This window comes from Peromyscus leucopus, chromosome 9 (assembly GCF_004664715.2).
Source record: "Peromyscus leucopus breed LL Stock chromosome 9, UCI_PerLeu_2.1, whole genome shotgun sequence".
NCBI classification, from domain to species: Eukaryota; Metazoa; Chordata; class Mammalia; order Rodentia; family Cricetidae; genus Peromyscus; species Peromyscus leucopus.
The window spans coordinates 79,497,538-79,517,029 of NC_051070.1; the positions used below are offsets into that span (position 1 = coordinate 79,497,538).

Genomic DNA, 19,492 nt, shown 5'->3' on the forward strand with positions numbered 1-19,492 from the left:
CTGGGTTGAAATCTCTGCCTTCCTTTGGAGATGACTTTGACTAGGCTCTAGCTCTCCTGAATGTCATTGTACTTTTAAAGATAACCCTTGGGAAAGGTTGGCAGGTGACTAGAGCTGCCTTCTTGTAGCAAGTGGCAGTAATTTTTAGTGGCTCAGTGTTTCCTGAAGAGGCACCTAAGCTATAGATGATGTCTTTTTTTTTTCCAGAGGGGTAATGAGATCTAGCTGTAGTTTACTTTTGTCTCTCTTTTCCTACAGCTTTGGCAATGTGGTCTGCCTGCCGTGTGTGTGATACTTCATTATCTGTTCTCGGCAGGAACTGTAAGGAAAGGCCTTTAGGCAGATTTTCCTTTCTCAACTGCCTTCCAATAATAGGGATTTGGTTTTGTCTGACCATCTATAATGCATAACAGTTTCAAATAAATGGCTTAAATTTATATTTTCAGACAAAAAAAAAAATCCCAGTCTTAGCTTTATTTCCAGAGCATCAGCAATACCAGAAGCTTCTTTAAAATGAAATATTGTCCCTTTGGAACTCAGCTTAGAATTCTGATGTGGATAGACTCCACTGAAATAACCCTGCATAATCTAATTATGCCTAGCAAAATTCCAATTAGTGAGCAAGTGATGGGTGATTCTAGTCAATCTTTTTCATTAGCAATGACAAAAAGGACGTCTTTCAGATGAACTGTCTGGAGTCCAAATAGTCATGTGACCCTGTTCGTTGGCTTGTCTTATTCACTCTCCCTTTACTGCAAAGAGTTGCTGTGTACTTTCATAGTGAAGCAGCATTGGTGAGGCCCAGGGTGAAAGTAGCTTTTGAGAGGAGTGTGAGCAATGGGTGTTCCAGAGAAAAAAGACTATTGCTCCAGGAGAAGTTAGTAATCAGTTAAACCCATGGGTTTAATTTACTCTCTGGTACCCTTCTGGCTTTTCTGTTGAAGATTTCTCATGATTACATTCATTCATTTTCAGGAGGCCAGGAATGCTAGATATCACTGTTCTAGAGGATGATGAGCTGAGGGGTGAATGGGCTCCTGTTCCCAGGGAGCAAATGTGGTTCTTAGGAATAGGTAGGAAATGGCTCAAGAATCAGGTATGAAAGTAAATTAGATGGAGGTAAATACTGTGCAGTTGAATAAGGTGATGGAATTGGGGCGTTCACCAGGTGGACTGGCCACAGGCTTCAGAGATTCAGCTTTGCAATGATCCAGGAGAAGAACACCCCAGAGAGAAGAAACAGAAAAGAAGGCCCTGAGCTGAAAATGAACCTTGGGATGTTCCTGGTGCAGAGACTGTGTGTGAAGCGCAATGGCCGGAATGCCAGGAGCAAAGAACAGGATGCAGAAAGCGTTCTAGCACAGAATAAGCGATGGGAGGATGGTCATCAGTGCTATGGAAGCCATGTGAAGGTTCATAGCCAGGAGCCAGGTGCTCTGATCAATGTGGGAAGAGCTGGGTCTTTTCTACAAGGCAGTGGAGGAGCCTAGTGATGGGTTGGGGGACAAAGTGAAGCAGGAAGACCAGCTTCCACACTCTTGACCAAGCTAGGGGTTCCAGTGGGTCATAGTTCCAGCAGTAGAGAGGAGGAAGTTATTTTGAGTGTTGTTTAAGTGGTAAAATCAAGACTGTGCTGGAAATCAAGGAAAATGATTTCCCTTACTTCTGGCCCGTTTGTTTCCATAGAAAACTCTGGGAGCAGGAGCACCATCCTTGAGCCTTTATTGGCTCCTACAGAGTGGTTAGTGCAGAGGGGAAATCAGCTCGCAGATGTGGGTGAATGAATGAGTCACTGAATGGATCAATAGATGGGTGCTGATCACACTGTGAATAATGGCCTCTTGTTCAGTATCTGTCAGACAGGAGTCAGGGCTGAGAAAAGGGAGGGAAGAAAGGAGCCTGAACTATTACTCTGGTTAAGAAGGTTAGATAGGCAAGGAGTGTCTACATAGCATACTTTCTGACTGGAGGAACACAGGCTTCCACTAAGGGAGGAGAGGCATGAGTTTTCTCTGTGCTGGGACAAAAAAGAAGGTTCCAGCAGTACCAAGCTGAGGATACAAGGTGGACCTTTAACGGCCAGGTATGTGGGACCGTCCTGAAGAAGCCTCCCCTGGTGGTGTGCAGCCTTTCACTCGGATGCTTTTAGTTGGATTTAACCTCCCCTGGTCTGCAAGGTCACATGACAGTGACCTTGCCAGACAGCACAGAACTAATTGCTCTCTGGGATTTGCCTGGGGCTCTAGGGATTGGAAAGGACGGGGGTTTATTAGAACCTTCCAGCTTTGGATTTAAAGATTAAGCAGTGAAAGGGAAAGGGAAATAGCAAATTGCAAAGCCTGGACAGGCTTTCTGCCTCAGGCCAGATGTGCTCGTTCATGAGATTTCTGCCCAGTGTTCTCTCAGGACCTCACACGTACAGAACTCTCGGGATACCAGGGACCTGAAGAATGAATGATGGATCAGTTACCCACTTGTCTGTTTATCTCCGCCAAGTCCTCATCTAAGAAGGGGCACTTCAACCTCTCCATGTGTCCTCAGTCACTGCTGAGATTCTGCAGCTGCAGCTCTCAGGTGACTCTAACCTGGGGTCATGCTTGGGCCACCAAGTTTAAACCTTTGAGAGGATGGCACTGACTATGGAGGCCTCCTTACCTAGAGCCAGTGGACTCGAGGGACTAAATCTTGGGTGTGGGCCCAGGACTCAGAGCCAAGGAAACCTGGGCTGCTGTCCTGCTTTGCCATTGACTTCCTAACAACACTATAAAGTAATTATGAACTAAAGACTTAATGTCAATGCGATTTAAAACATTTAAAAATGCAAAACACCTCAAAAATCTAAAAAAAAAAAAACCCAGTCTTGTATAAGTAATATAACCACTATTTTCATTTCATATAAGTTTTAATTTTTATATGTTTATATTTTATAGTTTTTTACTTTGGGATTATTCACTTTGTTTATATTTTTGTCCTTCTGAAAAAACATTTCCAAGTCGCTACTTCAAGAACCCTTGAAAAATTATTTGATTAAGGGGTTGGAGAGATGGCTCTGCAGTTAAGAGTATGCACTGCTCTCGCAGGAGATCCAAATTCAGTTCCCAGCACCTTTGTCTGGTGGCTCACAACTGTCTTTAACTCTAACTCCAGAGGACCTAATAACCTCTTCTGACTTCCTCAGGTACCTACACTCATATGAACATACCTACACACACACACACACACACACACACACACACACACACACACACTCACTCATGCACACACACCTATACATAATTAAAAATGAAAATAAACCTTACCAAATTACTTGAAAAATTTGTATGTGTGGTTTATGTGTGTGACGTATGCATGTGCATGTGTGGGGTACTCACAGATGGCCAGGGGAAGATGTTAAGTTTCCTACTCTATTTCTTTTCTTTTTTTTCAAGATTTATTTATTTATTATGTATACAGTGTTCTGCTTGCATGTATCCCTGCAGGCCAGAAGAGGGCGCCAGATCTCATTACAGATGGTTGTGAGTCACCATATGGGTGCTGGGAATTGAACTCAGGACCTCTGGAAGAACAAGCAGTGCTCTTAACCTCTGAGCCATCTCTCCAGCCCCTACTCTTTTTCTTAACAGAGTCTCTCACTTAAACTGTGGCTAGGCTGGCGACCAGCAAGCCTCTTGTTTCTGCCTCCCACAGCAATGGGGTTCCATGAGTCCATGTGTGGCCACACCTGGCTTATGTGGGTGCTTATGTTTGCACAGCAAACATTCTTACCCATTGAGCCATCTCCCCAGCCCCTTGGCATCACGTTGTAGTGGTAAAGAAAGGAGAAGCTAAAACCTGACCATCGTAACCACTTTTAAACATACAATTAGTTCAGTAGTGCTTTGCATTGTTGCAAACAGATGTCTAGAACATCTTCTTCCAAACCTTAAATTCTTCTTAACATATATGATTCCATCATTTCCCCCCTTCCCTTTCCTCAATCTAGTTCCTTCTGTGTACCTTCCCCCTGCCTCCTTTCACATTAAGGTCTCTTTTTCTTTTATTGTTATTGTCGCATATATGCATAAATATATCAATATAGCCTGATGAGTTAGTCCATTTAGTGTAACTTGTATGTATATGATTTCAGGGCTCATCACTTGAAACTTGATAACTAAGTAGGGGGCTGATCCATGGGAAAACTAATTTTCCCTTTGTCAGAACTCATTGGTTACCTGTAGTTCTTTGTCTAGGACCCCGTGAGACACACTGGTATGTCTACTCATATTGTTGTGGTTCAGGCCCTGTTTAGGAAGCCATATTGTTGAGGTGTAATGGGTGTCACTTCCCTGACATTTCTAGGAAACATGATATCACAGCAGACTCCTGGGTCCTCTGGCTCTGACAACCTTTCTGCCCCCTTTTCTGTGACATTCCCTGAGCCTTGAGGGCAGAAGTATAGTGTATCCATTGGGCACAGGAAGCCCATGATTGGTTGTTCTCTGCAGTTTGACCAGTTGGAGTTTTCTGTAGTGGTTTCAGTCTGCTGCAAGAGAACTTGTTTGATGTGGGGTGAGAGCTATGCATCCCTGTGGATGTAAGGATTGGTATTTAGATTGCAGGTAGGAATTAAACAGTTCCTGCTTTTGCCCTTTCTGGCTCTTGGTACCTGCCATTCTAATTTCTACCCTTCTGTAACTTAACACCACAATCAGGTTCCTTGTTACAGTTTTCTGTGTGTGTGTAATATTCATAAGAAGATATACTTAAGGAGGCCTACTTGTGCTAAAGCTGCTTTTTGTTTTCCTTAATGAATAATTTTGCAATGAACATCTTTGCTCCTATAGTATTTGTTATAACATCTTGGGCTTTATTACTAGAAATTAAATTAGTTTGATTCATAGTATCAAATTACTTCTAAAAAGGTTTTTTATCAGTTTGTAATTCCACCCTCAAATTCAAAAGACTACGTCATTGCAGAGCCATTTCACTAAAGCAAACTCAAATATATTGCTTGTTATGATGTGTGTTAAATATAGTGCTTGCTGCGTTTTGTGTAATTTCCATTCCCTTTCTTCTTTAACCTTTCAAAAGCATCCGCACAGTACTCGTATTGATTACAGTTGGCACATTGTACAGTATGTCTCCTGAACTGATTCTTCTTGTCTAGCTGAAATTTTACATCGGAGAGCTGCAGTCATATCCGTTGCCTCTCCATCAGCTGCTCCAGCCCCCCGGGAACCATCCATCTAGTCTCCAGTTCTATGAGATTGACTTTTTCAGGTTCAATGAGTGATTGAGACCAGGCAACATTTATCTCTCCTTGTCTGGCTTATCTCATGGAACATCTCATCCTCCCAGTTCAGCCACATTGTTGTGAACAGGCTTTTCTTCTATGCCTCCATTGTATCCCATGGAGCACACGTACCATGTTAAAAATCCATGCATCCATGTTGGAACATGGGTGGTTCTTATCTTGGCTCTACATTTAAGTACTTGGACCATTTTGAATTGAGTTTTTGCATGGAATACGATTTCTTTCACTTTAACAAACGTAATTGATTCACATGGCTCTTTCCTAGTTATAATTCCTGTTCTATGATTTTCTGTTTCCATATTTTGGGTACAGTATGTTTTGACATTCAAATATATTACTTTTATTTAAAAAGGTGTCTGTTTGGAGTCTAAGGATTTAGCTGAGGGCCTGGCACATGTGAGGTATGCGATCTACCACTGAGTGCATCCCTAGTTCAGAAGTGACCCCCTGTTCCACCATTGTTATTATTGTGCTATTTTCAGCTGGGAGTCTTTGTTTCAAAACTTACAGAAATTTGATCTTATTTCCTAGTTGTGAACCTGATATTTCCAAACTTTTCTAATTCTTTTTAACCTCTTGTTTTAGATAGTCTAGTAAGTATACAAGTACATTTCTTTTAGTTTTCTATGTGTTATTATTTACATTTGGTTTTTAACTCATTTTGAGTTGTTTTAAATTATGATACAAAATGACTGAATTTCTTTCCCAGTGTCAACCAGTTATCCTGAAAATTAATCTCATGTTTGATTTCTGATTACTTCTTTATCACATACTAAATTCTTATATAAGAGTATTTCTCTGTCTATTCATCTTGCTGTCTTCTTTCTTCTCTCTCTCTCTTTCTATTTCTCTCTTCCTCTCTCCCCTTCCTTTCTTTCTTATTTTTGTGAGGCAAGGAATCACTGTGTAGCCCTGATTGGCCTGGAACTCCTATGTAGACTAGGCTGGTGTCTTGTTCACAGAGACCTGCCCGCCTCTGCCTCTTACGTGCTGGGCTTAAAGGTATGTAGTTCAATTCCCATCTCTGTTTATTCATTTTCTCATTCTTTTGTTACTTTCTCATTTTTTTGTGTGTGGTAAATCTAACTTTGGGTACTGGAGTTTGAATTTAGTGAGATTTCTTTGTAGCCCAATACTGTGGTCAATTTTGGTAGTTGTTAAATGGTTAGTATTAAAGAATAGTTTATTGAGTAATGAGTGTGAATATGTGTGTAGGCATATGTATATCCCACAATACCCTCCCTTGGATCCTCTTTCTTTGTTCTACTAGCTTCTTCCTTTCTTGCTTCATTTTCCATTTAGTTATAAAGATTTTACTTTAGATTACTGTTATTCTTTTTTTTTTTTTAAAGAAAAGCACATTCCACATACAATCAGTTGCTTTTATGTTTTCTCTTACTGCTTCTTATATCCCATTTCTTCTGGAATTATTTTTCTTCTGGTCAACTCAGTATCTATATTATTTGGTCAAAAGTAATTTCTCCTGAGAATTGTGAAGGTATCAGTCCTTTGCTTTCTTGCATCTATTGCAAGTAATGTATTTTTAAATTAAAAAAATTGAATGGGCACAGGATCTTTGAGTGGGAAGCGTTCACTATATTTTTCAATTTACTTCTCCGGTATTTGCCTGTAATGGTTTTCTTTGTTAAAGTTCCAAAGTTTCTAATGCTTAGAGCCAGCCCCACTAGTGAGTTTTCCAGTTTTGTGGGTATATACTCTAGTCTTGATTTTTGTTTGTTTGATTTCTTTGTTATAATATGCCTGCATAAGAGACTCAGAATTTTTATCACTGTTAATCCATATTGCTTTTCTGATATTTAACCATAAACATGAAACAATAAATGCTATTCATGCTGTTAAGACTACCCCCCACCGAATCTCTGATGAATGCTCTGTGCTATAAGTAATAACACATTACACTGTTCATTTCTTTTTAACTGGCAGCTAAATAGCATGTTCCTCAAAATTGAGTTTATATATACAGGTAATGTGCTGAAAGGGTGAATTATTGGCTTTTAAGTGACTCAGCGTTTACTCAGATACAGGGGAATTTGCTGGGGTGGGGCAGTGTCAAAATAAAGCATGCTTTTTTAGGCAGCATTAAATAAATATGTCAACATGGAATGATGAATTGAAAGATTAAAAAGAAAAGGAACCCTAAACCAGAGGTTCCCAACTTGGTTTCGTGTTAGAATCTGAATTTTAAATGTTCTATACTGAAACTGAACCCAACTAATTATTAAGCTGGAATATCTGGGGCTGTGTGGCATGCTCAGTACTGGCTTTCAACCTTCACCCTGCCATGGAGCAGGCTGATGCAGGAACTGCTGTCCTGCATGCTGTTGCCTTCAGGTGGTCTTCTGAGCCCCAGCCCTGCCTCAGCTGAGAGGTCAGTGTCAGACCCCTCTCAGTCTTCAGAGAGGACCTATAAAGGCCAGGGGATTCCTGTGCTGACTGGATTAGACTGGAAGGCCTCCAAAGCAGATGTAGCCAACTAATCTCCACGCTCTATTTATATGAACGGAATTTTGCATCACTAAAGCCACACCTGCTTGTTTCCATGTTATTCGAGGTAAAATTGAGTCCTTGAATATTAACTAACATGTGTATCTACCTTTGACCTCCATAGACATGTGTATGCGCACACATAATACACAGAGAGAAATCTGAATAGGCTTTCTCTACTACACACACAGCCCATGATACTGAACTAGCTGACTACAGGCCAAGAGTCTGGTAGTAAGACCTCTGAAACTGAGCCAAAATAAGCCTTTCCTTTATAAAATTGATTGTCTCCATGATGTTTTGCCACAATGGGAGAAAACTGACATAGCCCAGTTTGGAGCTGGAATGGTTTGTTATGGTTTGTTCAGGGCAGTGACTATAAGTCTGGGGTTTGGGTGCAGTTTGACATATTTGGGTAAAACCTGGCCCTGTTGCTTACATGTGTATGGATATGTAGTATGCTAGACATACTATCCTGAACCATTTTCTTTTGTTGTATAGATTTTAAAAGATACGGCTTTTCATATGTAGGACATAATTAAAATATGTGACCAATAATACAAATTTGCTTTGTTTTCAATATCATTATTTTACTAAGAGTTAAAAATGGCAGTATAATCATATGCCCTGTGTGTGTGTGTGTGTGTGTATGTGTGTGTGTGTGTGTGTGTGTGTGCATGCATGTGTGCACACATGTGCATAGGTGTATACATGTGTGGAATGAAGACATTGGGTGGCTTCCTAGTTTTATGTCTCCCTTAGCTTTTGAGACAGATTTGGCTAGACTGACTGGACATCAAGCCACAAGGATCTTCACACTGTGGCATACACATACCCATACTCAGATATACATGCATTCCCTAACACACATGTACACATACAGAAAGACTAAAACAAATAAGTAATAAAAAGAGAAGGTGACAGGTCAAGAGCAATGTGTGTTAGTTACTGTGCTGCTGCTGCTGCTGCTGCTGCTGCTGCTAGAATAAAATACCATGACCAGAAGCAACTTGGAGAACGTAAGAGGTGGTTCGGGCTTAGGGTTTTGGAGTCATAGAGTTCATCATGGTGGAGATGAGCAAGGAAAGTGTAGAGGAAAGAGCAAGGACCCAGTGATTACATTTCATTTATATACATACAGAGAGAGAGGGGGGGGGAGAGAGAGAGAGAGAGAGAGAGAGAGAGAGAGAGAGAGAGAGAGAGAGAGAGAGAGAGAGAGAGAGAGAGAAGCCAGGTGAGGTTATAAACCTTCAAAACTTGCCCCCTCGTGACATACTTCCTCCAGCAGGGCTCTGCCTCCTAGAGGTTCCATGACCTCCCAAAACAACACCACCAGCTGGGAACCAAGAGTTCAAATACATGAGCCTATGAGGGTCATTTCTCAGTGGAATCACATCATGGTGTCACTTTAAGTGTCAGAAGGGCTTTGCCATTTTCTCTGTATGGAGGGAGAATTTTGAGCAGACACACCCCCACCCCCAAGGACCCCCAGGTTAGACAGTCACTAGGGAGCTGTGAACTGTTGACTGAAGGGTTTAGGTTGCATGCCAAGGTCTGATTTTATCCCACATTGGACTTTTTCTCTTTGTTAGTGAGACTCAGTGCTAAGGCAGTGACCTCTAGAGGCCATCAAGCAAACAAGCCTTTTTCTCTTCAGCTCCAATGAATCTTGGTCTCACAGCACAGAATTTCCTCTAGCAGGGAGATGCTTTCCTGACTCTCCACTCCAGGAAAGCTTCTTTGAGAGCCAAGTGTCCCCTTTTTATCCACAGACTCTGTTGGGTAGCTCCTTTTAGGGAGACACTCAGAGGTAACTGAGTGGGTCTCCCTAGCAAGGCCAGAGGCTGCCCTGGTTTGCCTTCTGTTGTCATTAACACCGTGACCAAAAGGAACCTAGAAAGGAAAGTGTTTACACTTTATAGTCCATCCTCCAGGGGAGCCAAGGCAGGAACTCCAGAGAGCAGCTGAAAGCAGTAACAACGGAGGAATGCTGCTTTCTTATATAGTCCAGGCCCACCTGCCTAGGGATGGCACTGCCTACGGTAGGCTGGTTTTTCTTACATCAATTCACAGTTAACAGAATGCCTTACAGAATGGCTACAGGCCAGCCTGATCTGAGCATTTCTTCAGCTGGATTGATTCTCTCTTCTCTCTTCTCAAATGACTCTACATTTGTGTCAAGTTGACAGCTAAAGCTAACCATGATCTAGGTGGGCTCTATGTCCCCTCCACTCCTTGTATCCCTAGCTTCATATTCACCCACCTTCACTGAAGAAAATCCTTTGTTGTGTTATATGTTTGTAAGTCATTAGAATTGGGCAGTCTTCAAACCCCAGCATTTTAAAATGGAGAACAAGAAATTTAGTTCAAAGTTTAGGGAAGTAGTATTTGAGTTTTGGTTCAATAAATCATATATATGTACCTACATACAAACACTCATCTGTGCAAACTAACATGCAGAAAAGAAGAACATGTGAGTAGTTAAACCAGGAATAGCTGCCGCGTTGCTAGTGAGTCTATCCCAGCTGGCTACTTCACTTTATGACATGTTGCTATGAGACCACTGGATGGCCTGAAGTCTGAAACTGTACTCTCTAACCCTTAACCTCTGACCTGACTTAATGGCTTCGATTGATTAATCGATGATTGATGAACAGATTTGTACAGTCTGAGAAAACAACAAAGATGGGGTATTTGAAGATGTTTTTGCTGCTCTGGATTTTAGTCTTTCCAAGCTGCTTGAGTCACTATCAAAACCTTAGGTCAGACAATGTAAAAAAAAAAAAAAATCTGAATACTGCCCAGGTGTTATTTGTGTTAGCTTTTCATCTGTGTCAAAATTCCCGAGACAAACAACTGAGAAGTAGGAAGGATGGATTTGGGCTGGGAATCTTGGAGGTTTCAATGAACAGTCATTTGCCACTGCTGCTTCGGACTCAGTGCCATGGTGGATAGTGTGTGGAAGAATGAAGCTGCTTCCCTTGTGGAGGCTGGGGAACAGAAAAGAGAGGACAGGAGGCTGGGGTCCCAGTATCTCCTTCTAGAACATTCCCCCGATGGCCTGGCTTACGTCCATAGGGCCCTGTCTGTCAAAGTTCCACCACTTCCCACTGGTGCCACAACCAGGGACCAAACCTTCGACATGTGAGCTTTAGAGGGACACTGAAGATACAAATGATAGCATCTGATACTTCCTGTTTTAATACCGACCCCAACACTGATGTTGTATATTCAACACTTATTATACTTAAAACTTGAAAATAATAACAACAACAACAAAAGGCAAATACATCTTGGCTCTTTTAATCTCAAACCATTTTTTCATTTCTAGAAAGATAGTTCTTTTCTGTTATATTCTGGCTACTGCTTCTGACCAGGGAGTTGTCTGTCCCTTCTTTTATTCCTCCACTGGGTCTCTGTGATCTCTCCATTGCTGTTTACTTGCATTGTGTTTCCTCTCCCCCCCCCCCCCCGCCCTTTTGAAGCAATGTCAGTTGAGATTCAGCCATGTTAGCCAACCTTCCATCAGTTTGGGGTGACTGGGTTGTCAGCTTTCCAGGCCTCTTTCATTCTGTCTACCTCCATTCTCGTGTCTGCCTGTCCTGGTTAATAATAACTATATAAATACTCTTCAGCAAAGTAGGAACATGCTTTCTGAAAAATCATCTCTTGCTCACAAAGTTGAATTCTCTTCAGATGACAATGCTTCCTTGGAACCCTTAGCATTTTCTCCTTCTTCCTTTGTGAGTCGGGCACTCCCACCTCGGGATTGTAGGTTAATTTTTACTTATTGTTAAGACAGTTCTACACTGTTCCAGTTAGAGCCCTTTCTGTGCAAGGGGAGGGTACCCAGGATTCACCCTGGGGGGTCTCTAGTGCATCTCCTGGAAGGCTTCATTTCACCATGCAGATTTAGACTTCCTTCACTGCCTCCCTTGAGGGGAACAGAGTAACTTCTCACCCCATGCGTGCAGCTGTCAGCTCAGTACCACACCTGGCACTTAGGGTGCTTCTGAGAGCACGAGAGAGGAAATCTTCTAGAGTGGGTGCCCCAAAGCTTGCTGATGGCATTTGGTGAGTAGTTCTCCAGAGTCGTGGTAAAGGTGTTAAGGTCCATGGCTGATTTGGAATTTTTTTTTCCTCCAAAACAGGGTTTCTCTGTGTAGCCCTGACTGTCCTGGAACTCTCTCTGTAAACCAGGCTGGCCTCAGACTCACAGAGATCTGCCTGCCTCTGCCTCCTGAGCACTGGGATCAAAGGTGGGCGCTACCACTTCTCAGGTGATTCGTAATGTTTTTATCACATGACTCTGAGTTAGACAGAAATAGATTGATCCTTGAATAAAGGAAAGAAAAGATGGATTGGCGATTTAGCTCAGTGGTAGAGCACTTGCCTAGCAAGCACAAGGCCCTGGTCAAAAAAAAAAAAAAAAAAAAAAAAAAAAAAAAGGAAATAAAAGACAAAAGAAAAAGCTGGCCGTGGTGGAACTTCTCTGTAATCACAGCACTTGGGAGGTAGAGGCTGGAGCCTCAGGAGTTCAAAGTCAGCCTTTACTATAGAGTGATTTTTGTGGCCAGCCTGGCTACATGACACCTTGTTCCTGAAAAACAAACCCTAAAACAATTCATTGACCATTGCCCCTCTCCACTTAGAAGCTGTAACTTTTCCATTAAAGAGAGGCTACAGATACAAAAATCATTGACATCAGTGAAAATGGAATTATTAAAGTTTTGAATCCTGAAGTGGTGAAGTATGGTATCTTACTGATTTGTGCTTATTTTTTCTCTTTTATTTTGTTTTTAACTTGGAGAAAATATAAAATATTGTTGAATCTGGTAGCTCTCTGAGCCATGATCTTTATTCTATCAGGGTTGAAAATAAAGATTAAAAAGATTCATCAAAGACATAAGGTGATCCGATTTATGCTTAATCTGCTCTTCAGCAAGAGGGTTATCCTGAGTGACCACAGTTCCTAGTATTTTTCAGAAACCCAAATTCTGCCAGACTACTGTGCAGCTCAGAAACGGGGCTTTACAACCGACCTCACTAGAGGAGACAATCCCCCTTACCATAGGCCCTCTCTTCTAGCCCCTCCCCTTCACGTGACTTCAAACAGCTCACATTTAACAAGAAAGCCCATTTACCAGCTAAGATTAAATCAGTGGAGAATCAAAATGAAGCGGCCGGTCCAAGGTACTGGAGCATTCATCTTCTGTAAGGCCTCCACAGCCCTTGGAACAGACATGCGTGGCTGTAACTCAGACACCAGGCTGTGAGCATGACAACCAGGCGTTGGAAATAACACCTCTGTTTCATTTCTCTTTCCAGGCTTGAGATTTTTAAGAGCCCTCAGACTGATACAGTTTTCAGAAATTTTGCAGTTTCTGAATATCCTTAAGACAAGGTAAGATATCCCCCCCCTCGTCTGTTTCCCAAGGGCCAGGCTGTAAATATCAAGTATATTTGCTTTTATCATGTTAAAAAGATAGAGTTGTGCTATTCACCGGAAGAGTGATATATCATAGAGCTGGAGAGCTGACCTACTAAGGTAGGGCCTTGCGTTGTTCTCTTCTTCAGGGCCAGGGAGAGATACGAGGAAAGAGAAGATGTGGTTATGCATCTGCGGGGTGGGGGGGTGGGAGTGGGGTGGGTTGGGGAGGGGGTGGAGACAGTCTGGCAATGTCACATGGCTGGTATCTGGGTACCAAGTGAGGTTGCAAGATAAGCATCATCGTGGATGAAGGATGGATTTGCTCATTGATTGGGAAGTCCTTGCTGCCAGGTCCTAAAGACTCCTTTAGTTACTACTAAACAAGACATCGAACTCGGCCATAAAGGCAAGAGAAGCAGAGCTCTCTGACAGGCAATCACAGAGCTCGTCTGGCAAACAGAAAATCATTTCATTCCTAAGTCTATTGGAGCTGTTTCATTTTATATCCATAGAGCCCTTGGGGTGCGCTCTACAGATTGCCTTGTGGGGGAAACCCTAAAAACCTCCGGGCAAATGCACCATGGCTGCTTCTGTTAGCTGCATTATGATCTGGCCAGGAGCAGAAATCCCCTAGGGAGTCCCCTGCCTGGTGGTGACTTGTCGGTGCCCAGAGCTGGCCTGAACCCCAGGCTGTGCTGATAAACACACCAATGAAAGGGTTAGGTGCACTCTAATGGGGAGTGAGTGCAGCTCATACATTTCTCTACTAGGAAATTACATTTTAAGAAGACTCCTTCTAATGTTCCATTTCCTCTTTGGTTGGCCTTAATGTGTCTGGTGAGTGACAGAAAGCAGGACACCCCTGTATCGTGTCATGTATAATTAATGTACCTGACATTTGAGGTCTTGGATTCCATGTTGGTTTCCTAGTCATGAAATGTGGAACCCGGCTTCTAGAATCTGATGGGTCCAACAAGTGTGCCTCTGTTTTGCTATTGTTTCTTTTTTTAATTCCAAATTAACCCCCCCCCCCCTTTCCAACTATTCCTCGTTATCAATAAGAGATAAAAATTCACTTTCTATAGACAGGTCAAAATGTAAAAGAGCCCTCTTCAGGTGTGCCCTATCCCTTTATATTTTATCTTCTGAGGTAAAGATTTATTGGGTCTCTATTTTTTTTTTTTTTGCTTTATAATATCATTCATAGATAGCATTTTTAAAAAATTTCCTTTGAGCAATAGTAGCCTTGTTTTACCTTTTTATAAATCTTTTATGCAATAGGCTTATATTGCTTTTGGAACAGAAACAATTAACAAATCTTGCGTATTTATCTAGGCCCTTTAATCAATTACTAGCACTAGGGAGGCAGAAGCAGGTATATCTCTGTGAATCTGAGGCTACCTCGGTTTACATAGTGAGTTCCAGGCCAGCCAGGGCCACACAGTGAGTCCTTGTCTCAGTAAAATAAAATAAAATAAAATAAAATAAAATAAAAATAATCTAGCATATCTAGTATTAACATATGCTGAACTTGTGTCACAAGGCTGATTATTTTTTTAACCCTAGGGGGAGTTGGTGAGAGTCCAGTACCAAGCTTGTCCTTCAGATTTATGTAGCAGGGTGGGCGTGGGGTGGTGGTCTACTGGAACCATTCACACACTCCCACCTGCTCTCAGGTCTCTTCCTATTTGTCACTTACCTCATAAATTAGTGAGACTTTCATTCTATGATACTGGGATTCTAGGAAGATTCCAGTCCTCCAGGCAGTCATGCAGATAGAAGGGTGTTTTTACCCTCCTCATCTGCATACAGTTCCTTCCCGCAGCATGTGATGTACCTACCATCTGGGTATCTTTACCAACCCTGTGCTAGGGCATTCACCCATTGCCCACTCCTCAGCAAAGACGGCCTTTCCTTGAGATTCTGAAGTGGGATCTGGCCACCCTGAAGAATAGCCTCTTCATAGATAGGTAGTTATGATGTTGCTTCATTTTCTAAGTGAAGGCGGGGGAGAGTGGAAGCTGCTGGCTGAGGGAAGAGGTCGGAGTGCTTCTCGGAGGCGGAGGCAGCAGTTTTCTAGCAGAGCCACCGCAACCTAGCCTGCAAATGGCGTTTTCTCAGGACCCCCACTTCCCACACAAGCTATTCCTACTCTCAGGCAGTCTTTCTTCAGAACCCTACAACGTGGGTGTCCTGGGTTCCTATTGTTTGCAGCTACAGCCACTGGCTGTGTGAGCCCCAGGAGCCTAAAGCAAGCATCTATGCCTGTAAAAGTTAATGTGTGTGATGAGTGTCCCAGTGAATCTCGTGACAAGAGGCCTCGTGGGAAAGGGAACTCCAGACCAGATTCCTGTCAGAGTGGTCAGTGTTAAAACAGGAATGGGCCCGGTCGGGAGGCACAGAGGGTCACCGCACTGGGCCTGGCAGGAGCTAGGCAACAGGAAGGGTCTTTCCAAGGTGAAGAGGGACACCTTAAAAAAATTGGGTCTCTGTCATTCTACCGGGGCTGGAGGATGGTCACAATGAGGGTAGGGAAGATGGGCTGAGTTCAATCAAGATATTTGTAGAAAGCACACAGTGAGAGAACATGACATCTGTGGGACCTTTGAGCCACTCTCCTGAACATTCCATGGTTGAGAGAAGTGGGGTGAGTTCAGGGTAGGGAAGTCAAGGCCTAGTTTCCAGGCCCAGAGAAACACTTCCTTCAGCCACAGGAACTTTCGAAGTGTTGGGACACCTTCTTTTGGGGTGCTCAACTGTGCCCTGCTTCTCCCTTCCGTCACTCCAAGCCTGTTTCTCAAGGCTCTGTACAAGAAATGAATTCCTGGCTTTCCAGGGCTTTGGCCTTATGGATTCTCTTGTGAGTTCTATATGCTCAGATGCTTTCACAGTGACCTTCTGGTAGGGGGTAGGGAAGCTGTGTCACGTTTAAGGAGGTTGTGTCTGACTTTGTCTAGTGGTGAACCCCTGCTGACCTGTGGTATTAGGTAAGGAGGGAGGCTTTACAAATGTGATGGACACAGTGCTTTGAAAAGCATGGCTTTATTTTCTATTCTTCCATTGCTTCACTCAGCTCAGAACCAACCAAAAGAAATGGGACACAGAAATGAGTGTGAAGGGGGAGGGGTGCAGAATTAAGAGCACAGCAGAAGGGGCCAGAGTGAGCAGGAGGAGGACAGACAAGGGACACTCTATAGCCAGAATCAGGGCAAGTGCCCAAACTGTAAGTCAACAGAGGGCCCGAGGCGCTCTGTGTCCTGGGATGGCCTACTTTAGGCAGACAGAGATGCTGGGTCATTTGTGTGAGCCTTTGGACATTCCTCAGTCATCCTGCAAGCTGGTGACATTCCTCAGCAGCTTTCAGAGCTGGGCCATTTGCTCTACCATGAGCACCAAGTACAACCTGCTTAAGGGCTTTAATCCCACAACCCCTTTGAACATGGTCAATAATGTTTATTAAAACAAAACATGGCTTAGCCGGTACATTTTTTTACAAGATGAAAATCACCTTATTGTTTCCTCTGATTGTTTGAGTAACATGTGCTCCCTGTGAACATTTGTACCATTTTACGGAAGAGTGTAAAGGGTGAAGCAAAACACTCTATACCCTGTGCTGTGCTCAGGCAGCCATTTCTCTCTACCATGCCAATTTTACCTCCTGTGTAGCCTGGGTGCACACCCACCCCACCCCCATTACTTAAACTAAACATTTAGGGAGCATTATTGAAATTAATTTTACTACATATATGACCTCAAAAATGGCTCCAAGGCCCTCTATGAGGCAGGATATTTGCTATGGTGATTACAAGGGGGGTGAGGAAGAAGTCACACCATGAAGTCACTTTGATTGATGGGTTATTTGGAGAGCAAGATAGAGCTGTTGAAGGATTTTGATTAGGAGAGATAGTATGGACACTTGCCATTCTAAAAACCCGCATTTCCACTTGTTGTATAGAGTTGGTTGAAGTATCTAAGACATCATAGATCTGAAGACCAGAAAGGAACAGTAGTCCAGGGAAGGGCTGGTAGGGCCTAGCCTTGGAGCAGGTCAGGTGGACGAGAGGAGACTGGTGTAGAGCCAACTAAGGGACAGACTTGACACAGTCGATTTTGCTCCATTTTGTATCTCAAAGCTTATTAATCTCAGAATGGCATAGCCCAGTCAACTCTCCAGTTTGGGACACTTCATAGCTCCTCAACAAGTGCTGCAATGAGAAGAAAAAAGGCTATTGGCTGCTGGCTGCTCTCTCAGGTGGAAACAAGGAGAAGACAGGAACAGGGGCAAATCTACCAGCCTTGTGCAAAGTGGCTGGTGTTTTCAGGGTTAACCAGAACGTGTCTTATGTTCTGTAAGGACAAGGATGAGGCTTGGGCAGCTTTGGCCTTACTGCTGTAATCTGAGGAGTCAGGCTCTCTTTCCCAGCACCCAGGAGTGCTGATCTAGCAGATTCCTGCCTACCCATTGATGATTCACTATGTCCGTTCATGTCAATGACGAGGGATCAGTGGTAGTCAGACTTTCATTACTGTGCCAAAATTCCCTAGAGAACAACTTCAGGGGGCAAAGAATGGTTTGGGCTCAGAGTTTCAGAGGTTTTTGGTCCATGCTCAGGTGGTGGTGCTGTGGAGCATCCTGGGAAAGTAACATTGGTCACCTCATAGCTACCCGGAGGGAGAGAGAGAGTAAAGAAGTAGAGAATGGGAAAAGGTATTAGAGACAAGATGTAGCCACCAGGAATATACTCCTTCTAACCTACTTCCTCCATCTAAGCCCCATTTCCTACAGTTTCCAGACCATCCCAAAATAATACCACCTGTGGGGGACCAAGTCCTCTTAACACAGAAACTTTTGAGAGATATTTCCTACTGTGGTGGTTTGAATAAGAATGGCTCCTAGAGAGTCATATATTCGAATACTTGGTCCCATTTTGGTGGAAGTGTTTGGAAAGGATTAGGGGGTGTGGCCTTATCAGAGGAGTTGTACCTCTGGGGGTGGGCTTTGAAGTTTCAAAAGCCTACACCCTTCCCCGTTAGCTCTCTCTGCCTCCCATGTGCAGAAAAAGATGTAAGCCCCTCACTTCTGCTCCAGGGCCATGTCTGCTTGTCTGCTGTCATGCTCTCAGGCATGATAGCTACGGACTCGCCTCAATAAATATTTTTTTCCCTATAAGTTGCCTTAGTCCCGGTGTCTTATCACAGCAATAGAAAAGTAACTAAGAGATGTTGCAAATCAGAACAGCCATGGAGAACTTATGGACAGGAATTCAGAAGTTTCTGTGGAAACACAAAAATTACTTTTTTCAAAGAGGGGCCAGGTTTTCATGATAGGATCACAGTCCCTCCTTAGAGGCAAGGAGCTGGACTCCGCGTGGTCAGAGGCGCTCTGATGATTGGTGATTTCATGTTCTACCCCGGCCTTTGAGCTTTGCCATGAAAGCCACACATAACTATCTTCAATAGCTCTTCTGCCACAAATGCACAGCATTCTTCTCCTGGCAGCCCCGCCCTCCTAAACAGTCCTCTTTCAGAAGGCAAAGTCCACATCACAGAGAAGAGAGACAACTCACTGAGGGTTAATCTTGCATGGTTTGCACATCGCTTTCAGATATTAACTTGCAAGTTTAGTTTGCAAGTCCACTTCCTCATACAAGCAATCTGTGATAATGCTGATGTCAAATAATCAGACTTCAGCAACGAACCTGGTCTGTCTCAGCAACAGTGATTAAATGTTCTGCACACAGCAAGAGCTCTCTTAAGCACCATTAATATCCCTGTGACAATCACTTAGAGATTAATAATCACCATATTTAGGCCATTTCCCCAAAGCACCAAGAGACTTGGAGACTTCAGTAGATTTAAGATCTTGAAAAGACTCCACACAGTTGTTGATGGCACAGTACTTTTTCAGGCCCTGAGGATTTGGAAGTGTGTAAGTGACTCAATTAGGTGTTGGATTCTCCTTGGGGGAAGTGAGACCAGCATATACCTCCCCCCTCCCTTTGCCACAGGCTACCTGTTCCCCCTTGTGGTGGTAATCTAATTGTACTGAAATATTATTTTGATTGTATGTTAATAAATAAAGTTGTCCGGGGGTCAGAGCTATTAGAACCATAGCAAGATTGTGGCGGTGGTGGCACACGCCTTTAATCCCATAAGATCTCTGTGTGTTCAGGGATATAGCCAGCATTGGAGACATAAGCCTTTAAGACCTAGGGGGGCTGTACATTCAGACAGTGACGAGGCAGTCATGTGTTTGGGTTTAC

General features: G+C 43.1%; 1 protein-coding gene across 33 annotated transcripts in view; it reads left to right on the forward strand.

Annotated features, from left to right (window-relative positions):
• The window catches only part of Kcnma1 (potassium calcium-activated channel subfamily M alpha 1), a 709,897-nt gene that overhangs the window by 456,103 nt on the left and 234,302 nt on the right, over window positions 1-19,492 (forward strand). For all 33 annotated transcript variants that reach the window (XM_028879652.2, XM_028879686.2, XM_028879668.2 and 30 more), the window contains exon 6: window positions 13,127-13,202. In XM_028879652.2, the coding sequence (XP_028735485.1) occupies window positions 13,127-13,202 (76 nt within the window). The remainder of the gene's footprint in view (window positions 1-13,126; window positions 13,203-19,492) is intronic.